Here is a 26357-nt window from a genome sequence, read left to right on the forward strand (position 1 = left end):
CCTTCCAACCCCTACAATTCTGTGATTCTGTGAAAGGGAACAGGCCGCTCCCTCACGAGCGAGTGCCAACATGGCCGCCTACTGCAGCAAGGACCTGACCTCACGCACGCGCACCCCCCCTCACTCAAAAAGCCCACCACGAACAAGATGGCGGTCCTGCTCAGGCGGCGCTGCCCCTTTAAGCCCCCCGGTGGGGGCGTGGCGTCTCGCGAGAGGGGCGTGGCGACGTGGGCGGGGCGCGGCGCGGCGCGCTGAGGTCAGCGGCGAGCGGGCGCCGTCACAAAAGGAAGTGGCGGCGGCGGCCGTCAGAGCGGGGAGGGGCGGGGGCCCGCGGAGCAGCGCGGCGGCGGCAGCGGCAGCGGCGGCAGAAGGAGCAGAGGTAGGGGTTGGAGCGGCGGGGGCCGCGCCATGGCCCAGCAGCAGATGAGCAGCTCGCAGAAGGCGCTGATGCTGGAGCTGAAGTCGCTGCAGGAGGAGCCGGTGGAAGGCTTCCGCATCACCCTGGTCGACGAGTCCGACCTCTACAACTGGGAGGTGGCGATCTTCGGGCCCCCCAACACTCTCTACGAGGGTGGCTATTTCAAGGTAGGGCCCGGGCCTCGTCGCCGCCTTCCAGCCCTCCCGGCCCCCGGCTCGGCGGCCGGGCCTGCACCGCGCGGCCTCGCTGTGGGCGGCGGGCGGGAGGTCCCGGCTTTGCAGGGGCCCACCAGGCCCTGTCTGCGGCCCCCGGCGCTGGGTGGGCTCGTTCGGTGTTGTTCTTTGTGATTTACATTCTTATTAACCTTGTCTTCTTCTGAACTTCGGAGGACAGCCACGAGGGTGTTCAGTTTGTGGAGGCAGATACATGCTTTCAATTCCTCTCTCAATTTTCCTGTTTTTTCCAAAAAATGAAACAAACAAACAAACAAAAAAAAAAGACAACCAAACCCAAACGAACAACTTTTGTGGTGGTGATTTCCCCTCTTATAATTAGAGAAAAGAAACAAATCTATCACTTCCTTACCCAAAAAGAACTGAAGGGAGAAGACCTGAAGAAGAATTGCATGGTTTCTTGAGAAGGAACAAAAGCTTGGGTGTGCACAGAAGATGAGCCCAGGGCATATCCCCGTGCATTATGTGCCCACCTGGTTTCTGTCAAAACAATGTCACCCCCAGCTCCTGTCTCCCAGGACATATCAGTTTAGTTCCCGAGTCTTCCTTTCCCTCCCTGTCATGCTGGAAGAAAGCCTGGATGATGCCTTTGCTTGGCAAGCATGCATCGTCGGTGGCTCTTGGCCTCTGTGGATCGAGGTTTAAGCACTCTGCTCTACAAAAGCAAAATAACCTGTAGCTTGGGGAATAATAGATTTGAGTCACGTTCAGTTTGGCCTCGTTGTTTGGAAGGAAGGGAACGTTTTGGCACAAGGCTTTCCTTTTGTGATGAGTTGGCTGGCTTACTCATGTAGGTGTGATATGTGTATTCTTAGACTCACCTCCATTATTCCTCCCTCAGGAAGTCGCTGCAGTCTTGGATCAGTAACTGGGTCATTTGTGCATCAGAATGGACTGGTGACCTCTCTCTGCACTTACATTACTCATCAGTTTTTCAGAAAACTCACAAGGGGTCAGAATATTTGTTTGGTTTAGGACCTGCCTGGACCCTTTGTCTGTAATCATTCTTGGAAAGTAAGCTGAAGCAGCCAGTGCAATAATCTGAGGATGTGCCTTCAGCAAGTGCAGGCTTTGGCAAGACTACCAGTGTTTCCTTACCTCAGCACTGTGACTGCAGTGGCTTCCATTTCTGAAAAGATCAGTCTCAGCCCCTAATTCTGTCAGGAGGGTGAAGATTCCTGTTCTAATTGTGAAGTTCTTTGTGTTGGGTCACTAAGGCAAAGCTTTAAATATGTTTGGCTTGGCTTACTGAGCATCTCGAAGTTTAGGATGTCAGCTTTATGTGATGGAATTAATTTCATGATGTACACTTACATTTGAGGTGAATACTGGTTCAAATGCAGTTTCTGGTGTTTTTCTTTTTTGAGGTTTCTTGGCTTGATGACTTGAGTATCTCTTTATTGTTTTGTATTTTGGGTTTCCCAGTATTAAGTAAGTAGGCTTAGAAATAATAAAAAAATTACATTCTGTAGGTGCATAGAACTTTGTGGCAACAAGGGTTTGAGAGCTTAGTTCCATTTGCTTGAGGTGTGGTTTGAGGGTAGGAGATGAAGGGAAAGCACAGAATCTTCTAGGTAAACTAAAGTGTAAATATTTTGAGGAGTTTGTGCATTTCAAGTGACTTTAATACAGAAAGTGTTAGTGACAGTTGACTGGGAATATGAATTCTTGGTTCATGTTCATGAGGCTTTTACCAGCTTTGGCACCTTGTTTATCCTTGGAGAAATATGACCTTTCTCTATGGGTTGTTGAGCTAGCTGAATTAACTGAAATGAGGAAAGTGCTCTGTCTGCACCTCTTTGAGAGGCGCTACTGCTGTTCAAAGCTGGTGTAGCATTTCAGCGGACTCTGGTTTCAGTTGCTAACCCAGGAATTGTACCAATCGATAAATTTGAGCAGAAAACAAGTCTTGCTTAATTTTTGCAGGTAATTTATATTGGTTATCAGGACCTCAGTACAGGGCATAGTAAAATGAATAAGGACTTAAAACTTCAGCAGCTGGTTGCACAAGCTTCAATCACTGATATCTGTGTTGTCTAGCTGTGCTGCAGGGCCTCTCATCTGGGACAGTGTTCCCAAGTGATCGTTTGTGCAGAGTGTGGTGTGGAACAGAGCAGTTCTGAACCACACATCCCTGTTACAGAACTAGCTGAAGTGGAGATTGTGCCATGACCCCTGGTGTGTTGGCGTGGCTTTCCTCTCTCCTGTTAATCTCTTGCTTACTTATTGAACTTAATACATAGCCATTCAGTATGACTGGGAATGTTCTGAGAAACCCTTTGCTTGAATTCTGCACTGCCACCATCAAGGGAGCTGTTTGATTGCTTTGTCCAGTGGCTGCCCCTTGTTCCTTACAGGCAAGACAAGACTAGCTCATGGTCAGTGATGTGAAATCTTCCTCCAAAGAGGTCTCATGGTGAGAGCAAACATCTGATGATTCTCAGTTGCTGTCAGAAAGGACCTGTCCTTGGGTTTGACCAAAGTTTTTCCCTGTTTTATGGCCTCACAATCAGTTGCAGTTGGCTGTGGGTGCTTGACTACTGCATGTTACCTTTTTTAATACCTGGTCTACTGAGTTTGCTTAAGCAAAAGGTGGGTAGACTTCACATATTTAAGCTGAGGATTTCCACACAATTTATGCAGTTACTGAGCTAATAAGATGTTCAGTTACCGAGTTCACAATTTATGACAATGTGACTGTTTTCTCTGGCTTTGCAGAAGACAGACAGATTGCACTGTAGTCTGCAGAACTGCATGTAAACAGTTTGTCCATGCTATCTTTAAGCCATAGGCATCTTCACTTGAAAGGGTTTTTTATGATGTGGCTAGAGAACCTTTTTTTTCCCCCTTTGCTTGGCACCAGCTGCTTAAATAGGTAGCAATAGAAGAGAGGGTTGCTAAGCTGAAATCTGGTGATAGTAGGTGCTGGTTGTGATACTGTTTAGTAGTAGAGGCTTGTGTCTGGTGGAACTTTCCTTGTCTCACTTCTCTCTGCTATGAATAATGTGTTCCTTTATCCAATGTCTTTCATGCTTGAGCCTTTGAAACAAATGTACAACAAATGTTGTAACTGAGTGATGGTCTTGGGATACCAGCAAAATTATTGGAATATGCTTCCTGATGTGTCTGTGTGTTTAGTGCAATTGCATCTTTGCAGCACAGTTTTTGATTGCCTTTTTTTAAAAAAACAAAACAACTGGCAATTTTATAGTTGAGTAGTGTTTGCTTGTGCTGTGAGCAAACCTTTTGGGTATTTAAATAAAAAAACAAACAACAACAAAAAACTCTACAAATAAAAACTTCATTATTAATTACATAGCACTGCCTAGAAGCACAGTTTGACCAAGAAGGTTGAGTCAAGAAACATGTTTCTTGTGAAGCAAGAGTCAATATCAAAAGCTCCTTCAGAGGTGATTTAGGCTGGGTAGATGAAAATGAGTACACACAACATGAAAGGAAACAAGTAAAATTTAAACTATATTGTTAGTGTTGCTATTTGATAGCTCTTTACTTAAGGCAATTTAATTCACAAGGTATTTTTGCTGCTTGAAGGAGCAAGTCTTGACTCATAAGTTGGAGTTGGGGGGGGGGGGGGGTGAGCAAGCATCGTGCTTGATTTTCTTAAGTAAGGTGAGGGCTGGGACATTATTTTCTTGTTTTCTTCATATATTTCCTTAGCTGTGGGCTCCTTTGAGTTTGGTGTTGTTGGATCTCTGCTTCTTTCAGTGGATTGGTTTTGAATTCAGAGCAATTTGCAATGTGTGAGAAAATGTTTTTCAGAGCAGGAGATCTATATAGAGCTAGAAGATACAAATAATAAGGGTTGTGCTTAAAAGTTTGGCATCACAGGTCACTTCCCAGATAGCCTGGAATTGGGCAAATGAAAATTTCTTGAGCACTTGAGTGTTCTCCTGGTTACATAACTATTAACTTCACAACAATATTACTTCATGCCAGGGAAAAATTGTGTGTTGTCTGTACAAAATCTGAGTTCTGTGAGCCTCCCGAAGAATTTCTCTTGGTGTAGTTAATGTTCAATTTTTCTTGCCTTTAGGTATCACTGATGCTAATAAGCAGAGGTTTGCAACAAAAGGGAATGGAACGGTGCATGAATAGTGTACAACTACTGCTGCAAATCTAAAGTGCACTCTGTTCGAGCGAACTGTCTCCATAGTGAAAGAAAAGCTAAGCCATCCTTAGGCAGGGAGGGAAGAAATGAGTTTATCTCACTGACACTAAGCACTGTTATGATCCCTGACTCTTAAGGCCAAAGAAGTACTTGTCTGACTCCTGCTCTGCTGTTGCATGTGGTTTTGTCTGATTACATTTATGGGCTGCATGGACTCCTCCAGATGATTGTGCGCAGAGCCTGTCTGAGGCAGCTGCCTCCCCTCAGCAGGCAGTGGGCAAGGCAGTGGCAGTAGCCAGCTCCTGCTTCTTTCCTAGGGCTTTTCTCTTCCAATTTGAGTTATTGTGTATGCTATGGAGATGGATAATGGTTTGCTGTTCTGGTACTGCTTGAAAATACAAGTATATGTGCAATCTGACACCACTGTATGGCAAGAGAAGAGCTGTGGCACAGCCTACCTCTGCCATTAGACTTAAAAACGAAAAGCTTTCCATTTGGAAAGATTGAATGTGTTAGCTTGCATATTTTTTCCATTGTTTGGCTCTATTTCCATGAGCTTGCACAGAACGATCCTTGGAAAAGATTAAAAAAAACCAACAACTTTTTTTTCTTGGATAGCAATGCAAGGAACTGCCTCTTGAAGGTTGTGCCAGTTTGTTCAAGAGATAGTCTGAAACCATCTACATTCTTTGAATTGCTATACTGTGAGTGATTGGAAATTTTTTACTTTATAATGTTAGGAATGCCTTCTTAATTTTTTTTGTTCACCTAGTAAATCTTCAGGTTCTCAATTATTGCAGTGACATTATGCAATGAATGTCAAACTTCCAACATTTAGTCATCAGTGCTCATTATTATGAATACCAGAGGACAGCCAAAAACTACATAGCCAAACTGCACATCACCAAAACCACCTCAGTTAAGGATCAACAAAGGTTTTGTTTTTTGTTTTTCTCATGCAAAGTGAAAATCATGCAGTGGAGACCTAAAGTGCTATTAAAAAGAGCATGAATATAGTGGAAATATGACTGAGATACAGATGGGTTGCACTGTGGATGGATTAGGGGTTATTTGACTTATGGTTTGGACTGTATGTGACCAGATGTGCATGCATAGACACATATATGCAGAATTAGCTTTCTATTTTCAGTGTTCTAGTACTTCATTTTTAAAACCTTAGTATTTTATCCAGCAATATGAGTTAGAGGAATTACAGTTAATCTTACTAAGCTTTTGCTGTAGCTACTTGTGGAGAATGTCTAGTCTGACCAGACTAGTTTAACAGTACTAACATTGGTACTGTGTACCTTCTCCTGAAGTAGTAGTAGCTATGTCTAGCCTATCTGATTTTCTGAAATAGTTAAAATACATAGCTTTGACAAAAAAAAAAAAAGGTCTGTAAGTGGGAGAAAAAAATAAAGCTACCGAATGGGGTGCCTGTAGGATACTTCATGATCAACTTGAAATGTGATTGTAGGACTTGCTGAAAATTATTTTTTGAGTTGAGACTATCACACACAGAACAAGGGGATCATACAAGGGCTGTTGTAAGTGAATAACACTCTCAAATATTGTATCTGTGATTAACAAAGGCTGCCTGGCAGGCAGGCTATGTCTTACTCTTCAAGGTATTAGTACTGAAGGAACATTGAGAGAGTGGCATGATATCCCTACTGGTCTATTTTCTTCTCTTAGAAGTGTACAGAAGTGTACAAGTAATTTAGAACTTCAGATGAAAGGCTTTTACTGAGAGATGAAACTTTGAAATTGTAGGCATGTGACTCATCCTAGCTAAGATATATGTCCTGGATAAAGAACTTGTACGTTTTTGTTAACTGTAGCAAAATGTTTGGAAAGGTTATGAAAAACTGTCAGAATACAGAATAGTGTAAAGACTTAACAGGTTGTGCCACTTTGAATTTATCATTCAAGAATTTTTTCTGTTTTGCAAAACTTCTTGGTTTTGGATTACTCCTTACACTTTTCCACAATTGGAAACCTTCACTGTTCAAGTTGAGCAAAGGCTGAAGCCAAAATTCACTTCTGTATCGCTCCATTTGGTCTTGACAAAGCGGGGCCATGTAGTGGAGTATCTCCTGCTTGTGGTGCATTCCATGAAGATGCATTTGTTCCTGCATGGTCTGCTGGCCTACACGTCTAATTTATGGATGTAAACTATGCTACTGTAAGAGCATTTGCTTATCTTGGCTAGAGTAACTATTTCTAAAAGCACTCACCTTTTATTAGAAGGAAAGCCTTCTTATAATGTACTGAAAAAGACAGTTTAATTTTGGTGCTCCTGTTTCTCTTGCAGAGTAGAAACTGTACCCATTTAGTAACTGGATGCCTTTCAGTAGTGCTTTAAGTAGCATAACCTGAGAGGTTAACATCTCTTTTGTATCTTCAGGTGTCCTGTAGCTATTATTTAAATCCTTTCTAATTTTTTGTTCATCTGGTAACAGAATGCCTAGATCTTTCAGATAAAGATATGTGGCACTTCATAGTTAAGTTGGAAAGAGAGGGTCTTGTCTGTTCTTAATGATACTGCCACTTCAGCTGAGTCTGTCTAACCTAATCTTAAAAATTTTCTGGCGGCGAGGCATATTGTGGCCACAAGTTATTCAAAATGCTAAACAAAAAACGACATGGAGGTTCAACTTGTCTTGAATACTTAAGTGTTAAAATTCTGTGAATGACAGTAACACTTGTATAATTCTGTAAGTGTCAAGTATCTGTTTCTTGGGAAAACCACAGCCATGTTTAAACAATCCTCCATAGAGGACGTGTTGTCACTTCCCTTATGAAAGGCTAGTGAGCTTCTAAATGAAATTAGGCATCTTATATTGCTGGATGAAGCGTATAAAAATGAAAGCTCTGAGACCAACATATGGAATGATTTCCATTTCTTGATGTCTGCCAGAAACCCAAGAGCTTATGTGCTTCAAAATTTGACTAATATGCTTCTTATGAAATGTAACCAATTTTTATTTTTTTTTAATTTTCCATTTTCCTGCTGGTAGCAGTCTTTCATTTGTATGGAAGAAGTTTTAGCTGCCTTTAACCTGAAACACAGCGGTAGAAGCGCTACTAGGGGAACCTGAATAGGTAGACTTTAAAGTGAGTGAATGTTTGGGCTTCTACACTGTGAAGCAGGCTGGAATATTTTTGAAAATACATGAGTTTGTTTTGACCCTCAGAGGTTTATGGGCAGACTCATCAGGGGCTAAACACCAGCCTAGGCAGGATATTTGTAGAAAGTCACTCTGTTGGAGTTCTGTTTTAAATGGCAGTAATAGCACAGTTCACTGTCATAAACACATCATTGATGGCTATCCTCCAGTTGGATGGATGCTGTAGTTGTATTGGCTTCTACTGATGAGAGATGAGATCAACAGGCGGCTGGTCTTGGCTGCTTTTTTTTTTTTTTTTTTGATATTATGGAATAAATCTGGCTTACATTGCTATTAGGGGTAATATTCAGATTTCACTGATTTGAAGCAGCCTACTTAAACTTTGAACAAATTTAACTCCTATCCAAGTTGTAAAAATATCCTGTACCTACTAAATATGTAGATGTTCATTTTCCTGATGTAAAGCATATTCTTCAACTTTTAAACTGAGGATCACATTTGACCTTCAAGGGGCATTAAGTAATATGCAGGTGGCCAACAAGCTGAAAAGCCATCCTCCTTAATAGAAACATCCATGGACACCACAGCTAAGCTGTCTGCAACAGGTACTGCATACTTGAGCCGGGGAGCTGCATTCTGGAAGCACAGATGTGGTGCTGAGTGATGGATGATCAGGTCGTGTAGGAGCAAGAGTTGTGAGTAACCATTCCAAAGTGTGGTATTGCCTGCTCCCAGGCCTGATGGGGACACATTACAATGCCACATGTTTTCTTCAGCAGTTTTTGGCATACCACACTGAGAAACTTCCTTGCTGTCTAAGTGGATGGTACTTCACACTGTGAGGTCATGTGTTAATAGATTAAGATCTGGTCAGTGGCATTTGGGCATGGTTGGCCTTGAAAGATCTAGGGGTTTCTGGGGTCTTTGAGAATCCAAGCCCATCACAGGTGCTTTCCCTCTTCCTTCATCTCATTTCCTGTACTACCCTGACTGTACTTTAGGGCATAACTGAAGGCTGACCTAAGGCTGCCACGTGTGACCTCATGAGAGCTCCTGGTGACCTACCTGTGGTCTGTTAGTTCTGGTTTATCTTTCCCTCTGTAGCTATCAACTCTGCTGACAGTGTGGATGACTTGCACCTGCTTCCAAGAAAGCAGTGAAGTATTTTTGGCCTGACTTCTCTAATCAAGACTTCTAAGGTGTCTAGTTTCTGCTATTAAAACAAGAACAAGCTTGCGGGTGAAGTTGGAGAAAACCTGCAAATTACACTTCAGCAAGTCTAACAAAGCTCCAAGTGGAGGCTGGTGAACAGAACGATGCTCTTCAAGAGTTGGAGGCTGCACTGATTATAGACTGAACTCTTGCATGCAAGGATTTGTAACTAGCTGTACTGTTCAGTGTGAATGAATTAATAGATGGGAGTACTGATGAATTTGTTTTTCTTCTCTTAAGTATAAATACATTCATTGTTCTGTCAAGAAGAGAAGATACATCATTTTTCCTGGATAAAACTGTGTAAATTGCTTTTTTTATTATTTTCATTTTTGTAACCTGAACTGTTTCAGCTTGCTTCTTATAATATATATGATACATTTACCTATATTTATATGAAGGATGCATTTTGTAAGTGAAGAATATAATGATGGCACTGGAAAGAAGATGCTGTGTGCTTAGCTGAGATGTAATATGTAAACTGTAACTGTGGTGATACAATAAAACTGAGGACAACAACATTTAGGCAGACCTTAACGCCTGCTACCAATCCATAGATCATAATTTGCAGATTTGGAACTAGATGATGTCAACTAAAATGAAAGGGTTTTGGAAAGTGAACTTCTTCCTTTTAGGTAAAGGTTGTGTGTGTGTTACCTTGTGCTTTTTGAGCCAACCAAACGTTTTGGTGAGCCAGGAGACCTTCTTCAGAACTTGTTTTTTGTTTTTTGTTTTTTTTCCTTTTTGTGTAAAGCTATTAAATACTGCTGTGTCTGGCAACAGTCTGATGTTAGACTGGGTGAAAAGGATGCACAGTCCAGAATTCATCCTCTGTTAGGCCTTTTGTGTGAGTGAAGCATTGTGCTAGTTGAGAACAGTCTGTGGACACTACAAAAACAGGATGACATAACAATACATTGTTCTGCATTTGTTGATGTAAGAGGTGCTCTTCTGAAGGACATGGGGCTAGGATTAGTATAGTCCTGTAGAAATGTAAGGATTTGGCATAAATGTGCTTCAGTGCAGGGTAGGGCCAGAGTGTGCCCTGACGATAATAAGAGTATGATTTAGTGAACAGGTTATGGATTAAGTCTCTTATCTCTAATGGGTTTGTATATATAATCTTTGAAAAATTAACATTTTTATATAAAATGGGTATATTTTATAATAGCATAGTTGACTAAATCTGTAGATAGAAAATGTTTTGCTTATATATTAAAAATTAGTATGTTGGAAAGCTTTCTTTCTAAGTAAATACAGTTGTTAAATTTGGAAGGGCTGGAGAAATTGTCAAGTAAATAACTTACAGGCTGCATAAGCACAAAAGCAAAGGGTTTTTTAGGATAAGAACAATAAGAACTTGTTATTGCTGGTATAAAAAAAAAAAAGGGGGAAAAAAAAATTAAAAACAAAACCTGAGCAGTTTTCTGAGGCACCCCAGCACAGATCTTGATGTACTGACAAGTCACACTCCTCTGCACAGACTTTGTCCATGCAGCAGCTGTAGCAATTCTCTAAGAGCAAAAAATAAAGCTGGGGTTGTGTAACTTAACCTGGGGGAGGAGGAGGACATTCCTGGTATTGAAGAAAAAGCTGTCAAGGCCAGGGCATGTAGGCTTGCTGGGGGAGACTTATGCTGTGCAGGCTTCACCATTCTTACGAGCACTGGGTTGGGAGGTAATCTGGGTGAACTTCTGAGTGTTAGAGGAGGCAGATCTATTCCTTGTCTGTCTCATGGCTTCAAATATCAGAGGGATCTGCACTGGTTTCAGATCTACCCAGCTTCTGCATTTCTCACCTCTGGGATTCCTGTCCTGTACTGTCTTAATTGTTCCAGCTTCTGTGCTCTTCTACTACAGCCGCCCCGGGTCTTCTCTCCTGTGCTTTGAAGATTAGGTTCAAAATGAAGCCTCTCAGTGCAGTGAAATTGGCACGCAGGATTTGTGTCAGGAGTGGAAGTGTGGCTCATCTCACAGCACTGTAAGTATGGCCAGGAAGCAGCCTGGTGCCCTGCTTCATGGAACTGGTGCTCTTGCAGAGTAGGATTGGTCTCTGGTAAGTTAAGATGGGGTTTAGAGTGTGTTATTGAATGCCTCTGAGTTCTGTTATGCTTGTCACCCCAAGTGCAATTACCCAGGCTATGCTACAACGCTGAGCTTAAAACACATGGGCAGAAAGCCAAATTCTACACTTAGCAAGCACTTTAAATAGAAAACTACAGCACAACTGACCTGCAGGTATGTTTTGTAAAGCTGGTGTTCCTAACTAAGGGCTTCTTCATTTAATCTTGATTGCATTGATAAATGCTCTTTCAGAGTATGTATTCATCAAAGTGATGTTTGGTCTTAGCTTGAAGTAACTGCATTGTTGGGTTTGAGTTTTAGGCAGAGAATAAAATCTTTATGTTCTAATTTTGTTATGTTTGTACTATTAGGTACAGTGACAGGAACACTCTCTACTTACTCCTCTAGCATTGTATAAACCAGGGCAAATAGTCAAGGTTTACAGCACTAAACCATCAAGATCATGTTATAGTGTTTAAGTATGTCAGCACTGCAGCATGGTGTAATGTACCCATCTCAAGCACTGCACGGCCTGGCAGCAGCAGCATGGTATTTAAGATTGGTTGTGAAGTGACACAGTGTGCAAGTTGGTTTTACAGTCTGTACCTAATCCTGTGTTGCCATGGCTCAACAGCCACCAGAGCTGAGCTCGCTGGGTCAGTGCTTGTGCAGGTGCTGCAAATCAGCGTGAGAGCTGCAGCCACAATAGCTTTGTAGGTGTAAACCTGAGAGACTGCTCTTACACTCCTTCAGGTGCTGATAGTATGGTAGCTTCCTGGCAGGAGAACTGTAGCTGGTCGCAGTGTTCCTGCTGGCTTCTCCTACATTTTAAAAGATGTAAATTCTGGTCAAAGTGCTGTATGGGGTTTCTTCGTCCCAACTTCTGTTTTCATGTCCCAGGCAGCAGCTTCCATGTTGACATAGGGATCAGAGGATGACAGGAACAACTTAGGCCTTGCTTTGTTAAAACATACACATCACTGTGGGGATTAATTGTGTATTAATCATGGAAGTTCCATGATATTGAAATACAAACGTATATGGGCACTTATTTTGAAGACCTAGCTGAGTTTGATTTTTTTTTTTTTTTTTAAAACACACTGAGTCACTTTCTGCTTTTCATGGTAACAGAAAACAAAGTAGAATGAGGCTTCAGTAGGTTATTGAAAGCTACTGCGCAGGCATGCATAAACTTGATTTAAAATTTAAAACCTCTGTGATCAGTACCCTGGAATTTAAGCATCAGGCTTCCAGCTTCATGGGAATCCTCACTTCCGAGGATGTAATCAAAACAAATCTGTTTCTACAGAGGAGGAAAAGTACCTATTAAGGGAACTTGAGTTTCTTGGGACAGGAGATCTCAAAGGCTAATAAAAGCTTAGGAAAGAAGGCTGATTTCAAAATGACTGCTGCTGGCACCCTGTTTCTTAGAAGTCATGGTGAACTGAAAGGAAGCCTAAGATAGATGAGCTGAGGTGCTGGTGTTGATGAAGCAGTTGTCTTGGCAACAGCAGTCACTTAAATATCTCTAGGAAAATAACTAGTGAATATTCAGACTGGGAGATGTCAGAAGAACCCAAAGTAACGAGTGGCTTGAGATTTGTACAAGGAATGCACTTGACTACAATGGCAAGTAGCTGTTTGCAGTGGTGGGGTCCTTCAGCCATGCAGTGCTAATGGCTCTCCCTGTATAGCCATAGCATGTCTGCAGGGAAAAAACACTGACCTCTCTGGATGCATTCATGCCCATAGTAATGGGAGATGAATGTACTGGGAATTCTGGAACTACTGGAGTGCTTCATTTTGTAGCCCTACTGTTCAAAGGAGACATACAAATGCTGCAGTAAAAACCGTTGTGTTGCATAGTTGCAAAAAACAAACAAACAAAAACCTACATATGAGTATTGTAATTTATTGTCAAATTGCAGAAGCTGCAACTGAGTCAAAAAGCTTTTTTAGGCTCTTTTAGTGCTCATCATGGTAAGAAACTGAGACTTCTTACAATGTGTATTTTGTTAATTGTGACAATACATGCTGTTTTGTGGTTCAGTAGGTAACTTTTAATCTTCCTTGTGGAGCACTTAATTCTCTTTTATATTGGCACAAAAAACAAACCCCAGAGAAAGGCTGACTGAATAAAATGAGCGGAGTTTGAGCCAATTGTTTCCTGCTGCCACAAGCATATAACTGCCAACTATGACAGGTATTTCTACAGGCAGTGAATCTTAAGCAGAACACCAGGTGCTAGTAGATGTTAGAGAAGACTACATGTACATTTTCTACTTCTCATCTGAGAGCTGGCTCATGAGCTTCTTTGTGTGACTTGTGTGATATTGTGGTCAAAATCTTTCAGGTAAAGTGTGAACTCTAAAGTTGCTACTTATAGGAAAAGATAGTATGGGGTGAAAGCTGGTGGTAGGATCTACTTCCTATTAACATTTTCCTTTCCTGTCTTTAGCAAGAAAAACCCAGTCCTGCAGCAATAAGATCAATCACTATAATCACGTATGTAATTTTCTTGTGTATGTAAAATCTACCTGTCTCTACTGATGGTGTACAAGATACTAGGCAGGTTTGAAGTTCCTGTGATACAGATCCAGTTGGTGTTCTAGTTAATTCAGTCAAAGTATCCGCCATTTGATCAGCTATTTCTGTTTTAACTGTGCTAAAAAATACAGCAAGTCTCTTCTAACTTTCTCTACTAGCAATGTAAGCCAGTGTTACAATTTATAGTTGATTGGACTTCTGTATCCTTGCCAAATTAGAGGGAAGTTTTCCTTGGCAAGTGACATCAGCTTCTGCAGTACTGAAATGTTAAAGGGAAAAAATTCCAGTCCTTGGCATAATGCAGATAATGATGGCAGGTTTGGTTTTTTGGTGGTGATTTTTATTTATTTATTTATTTTTGTGACTTTAGCTGAAGGTGCAGTGGCAGAGATGCGTAGCTGTTTTTCTGTCTGTCCGGTTAATAAGCCTTTAACCTCCCTCATATCTTCCTCTGAGCTTCCAAGGTGTTCTTATACCAGAGAGGTGCTAATAGCAGATGGTGTGCTTGAAGCTTTTAAGGCTTCTGAAACTTCATCTCACACTGTGATTAAAGTTCAAAAATCACCTTTGCAAATGGTGCTGCATCTTCCAAAATCTTCTTATTGTGGGCAAAGAATACGTTAATAAAAAGTGAGAGTACAGGATGAAATCTGTATAACCTGATGTGAACTCTTTGAATTCTGCACTAATAGTGAGCTGCTCAGCTGTTAGGATCTGCTGTTCTCATTTTGTCTACTTTGACTATTTTAATAGCTGAAAGTTCCAAAAAGGCCTGGTACAATCAAAACCACCCTCTTGTCAAAATGAAGCTCAATACAGGGAGCTTGATAAGCTTTGCTCATGAGTAGTCTGGGATTTCTGAAAAGAGCATATGGTAGCTGACACTTCAGTTGGAGATGACTTAGTAATTACAGCTTCTTTGTCAGAATTCCTTTGCCATTTCTTGGGGCTAACAGCAAATTAAGCATCCTTTTGTATATGTAAGGAGAGGCAAGCTGCTAAAAATATTTGGTTTCTGCACATCTTCAGTTATTCTATCCAATTGTATTGGGCCAAAAGCCTGAAGTCAAAGCTATGAGTTCTTATAAAAAGTGTGAGTAATTCTATGGGTGGCAAGCTTTCTTCTGAATGGAGAGGGGTCTTTATTCTGTGGTTGAGCTGTTCAGAGGCACTCACTACAAGGCAAACATGGTATTTATTCTATGATTCTGTTATATGACTTTGTCATGATTCTGTGATTTCCTAGAAATATTTTGTTTTAGTTTTTTTCCATAGCTTCCAGTAGTAGCTCATTACCAAAATCAGCAATGAATTGCTTACCTGAGTGTTTCTTTTGGATGGTTTGGGTTGGATGTTGGTTGTTGTGATAATCTAGCTTTGAGGGTGATTCCATCCATCAAATAGACTTAAATGTCTCTCTGAGTTCTACCTTATGTTGCAAGTGTTTGTCAGGTAAACAAGGCCTGAGTTGTTTTTATTCCTACATGAATGTAATTGCCATTGAAAAAAGCTGATGTAAATTTGATTCTGAGCAAGTGAATTCCAGTTGTTTGTTTTGCTTTTTTATTTTTTGTAGTCTGATCCTTGGTATGATTTAGTGAACAGTTGCTAGAACAGTGAGTATGGACTGTACTACTCTACACATAGCAGAACAATCCAAAAGAACAATTAGAACAGTTTAACTATGATATACTGGCTGACTCATGCCACAGAGCTTGGTATTCCTTTAATCCTTTTATAAACTGTTTTATCCCAGCTAATGTGATTGTGGATATTCTTATTGCCCATATAATGTCTAATCCCTTTTGAATTCTGCTAAACTGTTGACTTTAATGTTTCTTAGCAATAATTAACAAAATACAGGTGTTCTGTATATTGCTTAAGTGTTGATCAAAGCTTTGAGGTTTTTTTGTGCCAACCTGTTACACTTAGGTTAGTAGTATTCCACTGTTTAACATGGTCTGACTGATGCTCATATCAGCCTGATTAACAGCCTTGTTCTCAGATGCTGTTTCTTTGGAGAGCTTGTGTTATGTTTGCCCATGACATGGAAGGCTTCTAAGAGTGCTTGATGGTATCCCTTCTAAACTACGGAGTACTTTGTATGCATGTTCAGATGCACTAAGAACACAAAGCATCTGCATCCATTTTTAAGCACACTTATGAGCTGCATAGCCGGATCTCATTCTCCATTTCCAGTTTAACACTGAGATTAAGCTGAAGGATGATGCTTTTACCTGTGTAGCGTGCTGTAGGGGGCCTGCTTTGCAAGAACTCAACGGTCTCTAGAGGTTCCTTTCAGCCCCTGCAGTTCTGTGATTCTCTCTGTCTGTGTGGCACTGATAAAAAGGGAATGGTATCTGTCATTCCAATATGGTAGATATCTGACTTGAAGAACTTTTAGTTTTGCTGGGACGTCGGAGGAATCCTTGTGTTCTTGATTCTTGATGAATGTGTTTCTTTTTCAAATGTGTTTCTTGGTGAATGTGACTGTTTCTGAAATATGTTTGCCTGATAGGCATGTTTGGGTCTTTGAGGTCACGTCAAAGAAAAGGAATAATTAAGATTTCTAAAGTAAACCTTGCTACATTTGTTCCAAGATTTTTATTCTTTGCAACTCTCATCAAAGTTCTAGAAAAGACTCTAGTAAGTGAGAAGAAGAACTAAAATTGTGCAAAACTGCCAAGTGTAAACAGGTTCAGAATTGGTAAGCAGTGGTAAAAGCCACCCCCACCTTTTTAGGGGCCCATCTTTTTAGTGAGACTTGAAAGGATTTCACCATTGCTTGTCTGGGGACAACTGCCCAACTCAAGGCTTTGTTTTGTACAAGAAGCTTGTAAGTGGCTCTCAGCCAAAAGCAGTGGGTTATTGCTTAGAGAGAGATTCATTTCTCTCCTCAACTTGAAGAAATGAAGCCCTTTTCTGGGTGAGCATCATAGCCATCAAGCTGTCAGTTGCTGCAGGGTACTTCTTTATTCCACTTCCACTTGCTGAAACTTCACCTTCTGCGCAGGGGTGGGGCTGCACAGTGGGGTAGGATCAGCTCCCTTTCCAGTGTGAAATATTTATAATCCCAACAGCTTTTTTCCAAGCCCTGTGCTCTACAGGCTCCCCTGGCTCGAACCTGAGCATTCCTGTCTGGCCAGGAGCCTGACGCCAAGGGGCAGCCTGGCAAGCTCTGGGCTCCGTGTCCTCCAGGGCAGGCTTCCACCCTGGGCTGGACGATGCAAGTTCAAGTGCATTTGAGCCAAATGACCCACTGCTAGTTGGGACTGAATAAGATGTCCCAATTTAGCTGCTTTTTGAGGAAATAGGCCAATCATCTGAACTGAATATGTGGTGAAGTTGGTCATGTACAGGATTTCAGGCTCTGAGTCAGCCTTGTACAAATACCTCCTGGTAACCTTGAGTTCAGGATTAAGTTCATGGAGTTTGGGTCACTTCAAGGCGTTCCCTTTCCTGCCCTGCTATCAGGCAGTTCACCAAGCATTGCTGAGGAGGGATATATAGAGAATCCTGTGTTTAGACTTGGGGTTTCCTGGTGTGGCTCCCTGGCTCAGTACTTGTCCCTCTGATGTACTTCATAAGTTCTGGGCTTGTAGTGCTCATCTGTCTTTCTTGCTTCAACACTGTCCAGATCTGTCTTTCCTGCTCCACCACTGTCTAACTTGTCAAAGGATGAGCTACTTGTAAATAGCTACTAGTTAATAGCCTCTTCTGGAGAGTCCTTTTTGCTTGTATGTATATCTTTTTGGAAGACACTGTGGGGATATGGGGTAAGGCAAGAGCCTCAGCCGTTTGCTGTTTTGAGCTCAGTGCTGTTGTGTTTTTATGTGAGAAACACTTTCACTGTAAAAGGAAGATGACTTTAAAATCCATCCTTAAACACTTTGTGATTTTTCTAATTTTATTGTAATTTTTATGCATATTTCATGTGGCTGACTTATTTGCATGTTAATTTTTAGTGAAATTTTCTGTTTGGTTTGCTATAGTTAGCTGTATCTTGGATGAAGTTTTGGCATTAAAGGAATTATTTCACACTGGAAGCAACTTTAATGTCCTGTGATAACATGTACAAGAATGTCAAATCGGTCAGTGTTTAATTTGCAAATTAAAGATCTTGTTGTTGTGGCTTTTTGTGTTAAACTACTGAACTGTAAGGATAATGAACAAGTGATGCAGACTGCCGTGATCATTAAACTGATATTGTGCTATCTGTGTTTTAGAGCTAACTTTGCAGCAAAAAAGCAAATGAGCTATGTGTTACCTTAGATATAATTAGATATCCTGCTTTGTATGTTTATTTTGGAGAGTAGAGCAGAAGGACAAAAACCTCTTTGGTACAGTCTGCATTGCCCATTGCTAAACTGATTGTACAGTGGATGTGAGCTCTGCGGCTCAGAGCTTAGGTAACTGTGTGAGTTACACTGCTTTGGATTTTATGAGAATTGTTTTTTTTCCCATGCTGATATGAGACTGACAGCATTTTAATCCTCCTAGATGTGCCCAATAAAATGGTCCTGCACAAAACATGAAATCTGTTGTCCTCACATGGGCTGCTCTAAAAGGCTGAGCATTATTTCAGCAAACACAAAGGAGCTTCTGCTGCATATGTCTCTGCTTGAATATTACTGAGGTCACTTCCACAGCATCTGACTCCTTGGTTTTCCCTTTGAGGAATATCTGGACTGTTGAAGCCTGAAATGCCATCTCATTTGCTGTTACTGTGGGCTGTAAACAGCCACTATGCTCAACCTTTGTATCTCTGCAGGATTTTTATCTTGAAAAGATGGCACGACTTTGCTGAACTACTCTAAGCAGTAGTTAATTATGTAGATGTCTTCTAGATATTTGTTTCAAGCTAAGCACTTTGAAGGCATGAAATGTATTGGATTTGCAGCAAAGCTGCCAGCACACTTGCCTTTAGGATGAGAGCCATTTTGCCTACAGGAATGTTGTTTTTTTTTACATTTAAAAAATAAAAAAAAAAAAAATTAAAAAAAAAAAAAAAATTGCACCTTAACTTGCAGTTGAAGTGCTATCACCAAGAACCTGACAGTTTACCACCCCACTATAGAATGCCTGAAGGTATATTCCTGAAATAGGGACAGTGTGCCAGAGGCACTATTCTTTTTGCAGCTTGAGAGCACAACCATTACAGAAGGCTGCTGAGGTTGGTGTACGTGCTTACATGTACAGCTGTGCTTGTGCACAGACAGCTGCAGTGTGCTAACTGCTAGGGATAGCACTAGAACCTGCAGTACCAAAACAGAGCTTGTTTGGCTTTGTAGTCCTCCAACAAGTGAGGAATAACAGGGACTATGTAAGCAGCTGGGTGCTCAGCAGGGCAGCTGAGCACAGGATCCCAATCCAGAAACCAAGCACCACATTACATGTGGCTTGTCACACTGGGACAGAAGCAGAATTACTAAACCAGAGTTACCAAGCCAAAAGAGATGATTAAAAACTGAGTGAATAATGACATAGTCCTGGCCGTTCTGATACAGGCATTTGTACTCTGGCCCGTCCCAAACAGGAGTGTGTGAACTGTTGTTTCTGCTCCTTGTATTGAACTGTGCTGTTATAAATCCTCAGTAATAATTCTTAAGGAAAAAGCAAACAAACAAAAAACTGTGTCCAAACACTGTAAGTTCTGAACAAGAAGTACAGTACATTGGGAAATGAGTACAAGTCACAGGAGCAGTTCTTCCACCTGAGCTGGCATTAGTAGTAGCACAGCAAACTGGGAAGTCACTCATTTTAACTTAAATGTTTAGTGATCACTTCCAACTTTATTTCCTAGTTAAGTGTCAAGACTGTAGGCATAAGACTCTTCAACCAAGTTTACACTTTTTTTTTTCCCCCCAGATACTTATTCATGGGTTTCCTTCCTCCATCCCAATGCTTAGGCAACACTTGTGGGTAGTGACAGGGTGCAATAACTAAGTTAGTGACTTACTTGCTCTACAGTGATAGCCAAACCAGCAATTTTGGCCATGCTTAGTGGTCACTTGATTTACAATGTAGATTTGAAAATTATGGCTTCAGCATCGTGTGTTCCTCTACAGAGCATGTCATTTATGTGCCATGTTTAATTTTATGAAAGAAGAAACAAGTACTTGCCAGAAGCCAGCTTTTACATCGCTTAGTTATAGCAAAAACCAGTCATCTATCAGCAACCTTCAGAATACACTGGCTTTCCAAAGAGCTTTGATTTACTAACAGTTGCATACCATAAGCTGTGCAGCAACCAACTTTTTTGCAGTGCATTAATACCCCCTGACTTCTTGTTGCATTGTGGGCTGGCTTAACTTCCCAGATTTGGGAGCAACTCATGGCACTGAATTTTATACCAGGTAACGCACATTTTGCCCTTAGGATAAGCCAAGGTCACCATAGCCTCCTGCAACAGAAGGCAATGTACATGTTTCTTTGCTCTTATTATTATTTGCTCTATTATTATAGAATCTTAGAATCATGGAATGGCCTGGGTTGAAAAGGGTCATAATGATCATTTAGTTTCAACTGTCCTGCTATGTGAAGGGTTGCCAGCCACCAGACCAGCCTGTCCAGAGCCACATCCAGCCTGGCCTTGAATGCCTCCAGGGATGGAGCATCCACAGTCTCCTTGGGCAACTTGTTCCAGTGTATTGCCACCCTCTGAGTGAAAAATTTTCTTCTAATATCCAATATAAACCTCTCCTGTCTCAATTTAAAACCATTCCCCATGTCCCATCACTATCCACCCTTGTAAACAGCCATTCCTCCTTCTGTTCATATGTTCTTCAAGTATTGGAAGGCCGCAATGAGGTCTCCCTGGAGCCTTCTCGTCTCCAAGCTAAACAAGTCCAGTTCCCTCAACCTTTCCTCACAGGAGAGATGCTCCAGCTCTCTGATCATCTTAGTGGCCCTCCTCTGGACCTGTTCCAAGAGCTCCATGTCTTTCATGTGCTGGGGGCCCCAGGCCTGGACACAGATGGGGCCAAACGAGCTAAGCAGAGTGGGACAATCACCTCTCTTTTCCTGCTGTCCACCCTTTTTTAACACAGCCCAGAAAGCAGCTGGCCTTCCAGGCTGCAAGTGCACGCTGCTGGCTCATGTCCAGCTTCTCATCTGCCAGGACCCCCAGGTCCTTCTCCTCAGGGCTGCTCTCAAGGAGGTCTTAGCGCAGTTTGTATAAACACCTGGAACTGTGCTGGCTCAAGTGCAATACCTCACACTTGGGCTTGTTGAACTTCATTCAGCGTTCTCCTGGGCCCTTTTCTTTAGTTGTTCAGGCCCCTCTGGATGGCTTCCCTTCCCTCCAACTGCACATCTCAGTATGGTGTCATCTGCAAACTTGCTGAAGGTGCACTTGATGCCTTTGTCTGTCATTGATAAAGAAGCTGGAGAGCACTGGTCCTAAGACCAACCCATGGGGGACACCGCTTGTGACCACCCTTACACTGAACCACTGATCACAACCCTGTGGCTATATCCAGCCAACCAGTTTTTAATCCACTGTACAGTCCATCCTTCAAATCTATACCTCTCCAATTTAGAGAGAAGGTTGTGGTGAGGGACCGTGTCAAAGACTTCGCAGAAGTCCAGGTAGATGATATCCATCACCCTTCCCCCATCCACCAATACCGTCATTCCATCATAGAAGGCCACCAGATTGGTCAGACAAGATCTGCCTTTGGCAAAGCCGTGCTGGCTGTCTTGATTCACCTCTTTGTCTTGTGTGTGCCTTAACAAAGCTTCAAGGAGAATCTGCTCCGTGATCTTCCCAAGCACAGAGGTGAGGCTCACCAGCCTGTAGTTCCCTGGGTCTTCCTTTCTCCCTTTCTTAAAACTGGGAGTACTGTCTCCCTTTTCCAGTCACCAAGGACTTTGCCTGACAGCCATGATTTTTCAAGAATGATGGAGAGCAGCTACGCATCCACACCAGACATCTCTTTCAGAACCAGCCTTGAGTACAAAATAGTTTGCTGCTGATTGAAATACTTAAGCTATTCCATGGTATTTTCAGTTAGCCTCTTCTCAATAAGGGATCATTCTAAGCAACCATCAATGTGCTTGCTTAGAAAAAGGAAGAAAAAAACCAAAACTGATGCAGGGCTACCCATTACAATAAAATCTGGAACTGACTATGTAACTGCTGGTCCTGTGTTAGTCTCAGCTTCAATTTCTGCTTTCTTTCTTCCTTTTTTCTTTTTCCTTTCATGTATTGATGATTGCTTAGGTAGCAAGCAAGCTGGGTGCTGAGAAGCTGCATTATGTTCTTCAAAGATAGGTGAGGAAGGAGGATGTCTTTGCTAAAAAGAAATAGATGTACACAAGTTCAGGTTTCAGAAGAGATTTTGGCCCTGTTTCAGTAAAGGCTTGTCAGATAGTAGCATGGAGACTTTTTGCTGTCATTTCTCCTGGAAAGCTGTAACAATAAAAGTGCATCATGTTCTCTTACCATTACCTTCTTGGCATTGAAATTTCTCTCTTCAACTGAGAAGATAGATTCACATCTTTAATCTGCTTTTAAAACTTATTTCTGTCTCTATTCACCATCCGCTATGCCTTGAGCTTCCTGAGTGCTTTAATGAGTTCACTACAACGCTTTCTGTTATTTTAAAATGCCTTCTTGCTGTTGACAGGCTCCTTGTGCTATAGAACACTGAAGCTGATTGCACGGAAGCTAAGCTTGAAAAAATCTCCAGGTCTGTTCTTGGCATTAATATGCAGTTTCTTCTAAACAGTTGACACTTCAGTCTTGCTGTTATATTTTACTTTGTTATCTTTCTTTATACTGATTTATGCAGTAAATCAAAGTTGCCTGTCTTCATAGTCCACTGTTCTGTTCCTGGTACTAGTACATCTGTTTTTATTGAGAGCTAATGCAGCTACACTTGTATTGAGCTGCATATACTGGCAGGGAGGAAGAGAGTGCTAATAGAAAATTTTTAAGAAAGAAGAAAGGCTTCAAGTACGGCTTGGTCACCTTGTGTAAATGATGATAGACATTTGTGCACACAGTTACTTTCAGTATCAGATCTGCAGCCCCTTCTCCAGACACTCCAGAGAGCTGAGGCTCATTTGGGGTCTTTGCAGTGTTTTGGTTGCCACAGTGCAGTGCAGGGCTTCTCATCTCTTTCATATTTGCTGCAGGATAATTCACTGAATATCTCAGTTAAGCTTGTAAATCTGAATTTTCCCTCAGTCTTTTTTTTTAAACCATGTCGTAACTGCTTGCTAAGTATCACTTGAACTGTGTAGCATGCTGAAAATAGTATTGCTCGATGTATGTATTTCTGAATCACAGAATCACAGAATGACCTGGGTTGGAAGAGACCCCAAGGATCAAGAAGCTCCAACCCCCCTGCCTGGCAGGGCCACCAAACTTCCACAGTGCATCCTTTAATAAGGATTCAGAAGTCAAACTTCTGGAGTTTGTATAGTATGATGTTTACCCTTCTGTATGAGAAATCCAGGGAAAACTCTTAAAGGCTGCAGGGTGGTAGACTGAAATGGTGTACAAACAATGGCAGTGATTCTGTGAACATACTTCTTTGAATTACCTTGATTTCAGACTAGTCTACAGTATTCAAATTACTTTAGAATGTAGTGACCCAGCAGTTCAACGAATGGAGTACAGAGCTCTTAGGACACTGAAATTTCAAGCTAAATACTACCAGGTGGAAAACCATGCCCAAGAAGTTTTTTGCTTGCTGCCTGGGGTGGGGTAAGTGTTGATGAAGATGACAAGGAAGTTTCCTGGAGTAACAAGACCAAGGGGTGACAGGGCTATTCCAAACTGACAGGCTAGATGACCACTTAACTTCTGATAGCTTGGCATCACAAGCTCCCATGCTTCATTAGGCTGATCAATGCAAGTGAGCTAGCTTTTATATTGAAGCCCCTGCAAATCTCGTGTAGTAAGTGCCTACTGCAGTTCATCTGATGACCTAGCTGAAACATTTCTGAGACTGGAATGCCCTGACTTCACAGACATACTTTGCGATTGCCTTCACAGCTCATGCTGCAGATTCTACAGAGGAGCTGCTGCTTTGCCTTATAAACACTGCTTAGCAGTTGAAGAAATGGTGATTATTAGAGCTGAATTGCAGACATTCTTGCCATAGCACACAACTTGAACCAGGCAGCTGCAGCTGATTTCCTGGGGTAGCAGAGCAGAGCCCATGAGCAGGTGAACTGTTCCCCTAGCTGTTGGACTCACTGACTGCTTTGTCAGTGTTGTCTAATCACCTTGCTTTGCAGAGCCTCTCTGAAGTGTACAGTATCTGGAAAGCATCGGCAAAATCAATGCGATAGCTTGTTTTGTAGTACATAAAATTGAAAACTGGTAATGCAGTCACCAGCAGTCATCTATCTGCTGTACTTTTGTGTAACTCCCTGGCATTATGTTAGCAAGGTTAAACATTCCTGGCAGTGATGTGTATTAGGGCAAATGTGGTCTCCCTTAACATGACACATGATAACTAGTCAAGCCTTCTGCTTTTTTGATACCCAGATGACTTGTGTACTGTTCGTACTTTAATACCAACACTTGCTTTTAGACAGGCTTTGGCCTGGCTGCTTCAAACATTGAGAACATGAAAAGGTCTCCTGAAGAAAAGTGGTCTGTTTTAGAACTTCCCTCATAGTGGATGCGGATTGATAACCTTCAGTGTAAAGCTACCAGTCAGGAATGTGTAGGATATCTCCTGCCATTTGTGATGGTAATTGGAAGGAGTGCTCCAGCTTTCCAAACTTCAAAGCATAGTGTGCTAATTTGAAACTGCATTGAGTGTATTGAATTACAGTTCAAGAAAAAAAAAAAATCTTATCCTGCTGCTAAAACCTAGATTGATTTGAATGCGTACATAATACAGCCATCAATCAGAAAAAGGAGGGGTGACAAAAGAAAATAATTAGGCTGTAACTTTAGTTATGCATTCCTGTGCAAGGTGCGCTGACATTATGTGAACTAGAGTTGATATGTTTTGAAGTCCATCAGTATCGGTGTGGCCACGATACAGTGGCTGAGCATCCAGAAATCTGTAGCTGGTGCACTCCTTGGGAGGGCAGAAGGTTCTTGTTGAGAAAGGTTCCTTCATTTCATCAGATTCTAAATCTGACTTGAAACAAAAGTATATATCATGAATGTTGTTGACAGTAAATGCAGCTTCTTCTACTTCCTGTTATAGTAATTGCTTTGATTCCCTCCTAAGTTCACATACCAGTGGTAAGTGAGCTGTCTCACTCTCCAGCAGGTTTCAGAAAGCACCAGCTTCTGCTGACCTAACTGATGCCAAAGGTGATAATTAAGCTTTCTAAAAAGCTCTGAAGGCAGTCCTATTTGAGTAAGTATTCATGACTGTACTAATAGGTGGGTGCAAAGTGGGAGTTAAAAGGGATTCTCTTATCTCTGTGAGATTGCTTCACCATTGCCATGCAGGGGAGGAGAGCTCATCTGTTACTGCAGAGCATCTTGTAGTAAGGAGATCATAGTATTAAAATAGATGCAGTGCCTGTGGGTATTTTCAGGTGCACCAAAGTGTAGCATTTAAAACAAAAACAAAAAACAAAAACAGAAAATAGCATTTTTACTTTCAGACTCCCAAGAAATTATTTTTTTATACCCAAATATATCCATTTATAACAGCAGTGTGATTTCTTTCAAAATTAACAAGTTCATGGTGATAGTGCTTGTGAGCATTAAAATGAACGCAAGCAGTGTTATTTATCAATGAATTTGGCAGCTGTTACTGTGTGCCTTTTTGTTGAACCAGTTTGTCCTTTAACGGGTGATAGGATTGTTGAGTTCAAGAGGTTTGGTGTTTAAAAAAAGAAAAAAAGAAAGGTTTTTGTCCCTCAGGGGTGTGAAATTGGGCTTCTGGTGGGATAGTTACACAGCAGGAGGTACTGCAGGATACTCTGGAACTAAAGTGAGCATAATGCTGAGCAGGCATGGATGGAGAATAAAGCTCAAATGTGCAGCAGTTCTTACAGGCTCTCGTTTGAGCTCTTCACATGCCCAATGTGGAAAATGAGCCCAGTGGCACAGCCAGGATCACTGTCTCCTGATTCTTCCCTGCAGTGTGCACAGGGGCGTGTTTTGTGCTGATCATCTGAAATCCTGCTTTGGTGTACCTTATAGGCATCACCAGGACTGTTTCTAGGAGACGCAGCATCTTTATTTTGCTGGGCCATTTCGGGTGGGAGGGATATGGAGGCAGATTGCTGATCCATGACACCCATATGCCTTCTGGTGCAGGAAGAGGGGCTCTCAGGTCTGACACTCAGCTCTGACTGCCAGCAAAGGTTACTGCTCTCACTGTCTCTGGTGGAAACCATTATGCTCAGCTGAAAATACTTCTCCTGAGAGGCTAAAAAAACTGGGACAGGGCGGTGTAGGAGAGACTGAGCTTCAGTTATATTCAATGCTGAATTCGCAAGAGTGGGAACAAGAATAATTCTGGTGGTTTTTCTTTTTCCAGGGGAAATGTTTAGAATCAGTTCCTGCAACTGTCACCCCCATGCACTGGTATTTCCAACACTTGTTACTCTTCAGCTCTGTGCAGTGTGATGGTGCGTAATCTGTGATGGTTTGGTGAGCTGATTATGTTCCACAGTCGGTCCTTGTGGAAC

The 26357-nt window shown here is 41.7% G+C and overlaps 1 protein-coding gene across 1 annotated transcript in view; it reads left to right on the plus strand.

Moving 5' to 3' along the window:
• The first annotated feature begins 267 nt into the window (after window positions 1–267).
• UBE2R2 (ubiquitin conjugating enzyme E2 R2) overlaps window positions 268–26357 on the plus strand; it is a 52238-nt gene continuing 26148 nt past the window's right edge. The window contains exon 1 of the mRNA XM_072360053.1: window positions 268–585. Coding sequence (XP_072216154.1) covers window positions 409–585 — 177 coding nt within the window. The 5' untranslated portion in view covers window positions 268–408. The remainder of the gene's footprint in view (window positions 586–26357) is intronic.

The sequence above is a fragment of the Excalfactoria chinensis genome, chromosome Z, assembly GCF_039878825.1.
Source record: "Excalfactoria chinensis isolate bCotChi1 chromosome Z, bCotChi1.hap2, whole genome shotgun sequence".
NCBI classification, from domain to species: domain Eukaryota; kingdom Metazoa; phylum Chordata; class Aves; order Galliformes; family Phasianidae; genus Excalfactoria; species Excalfactoria chinensis.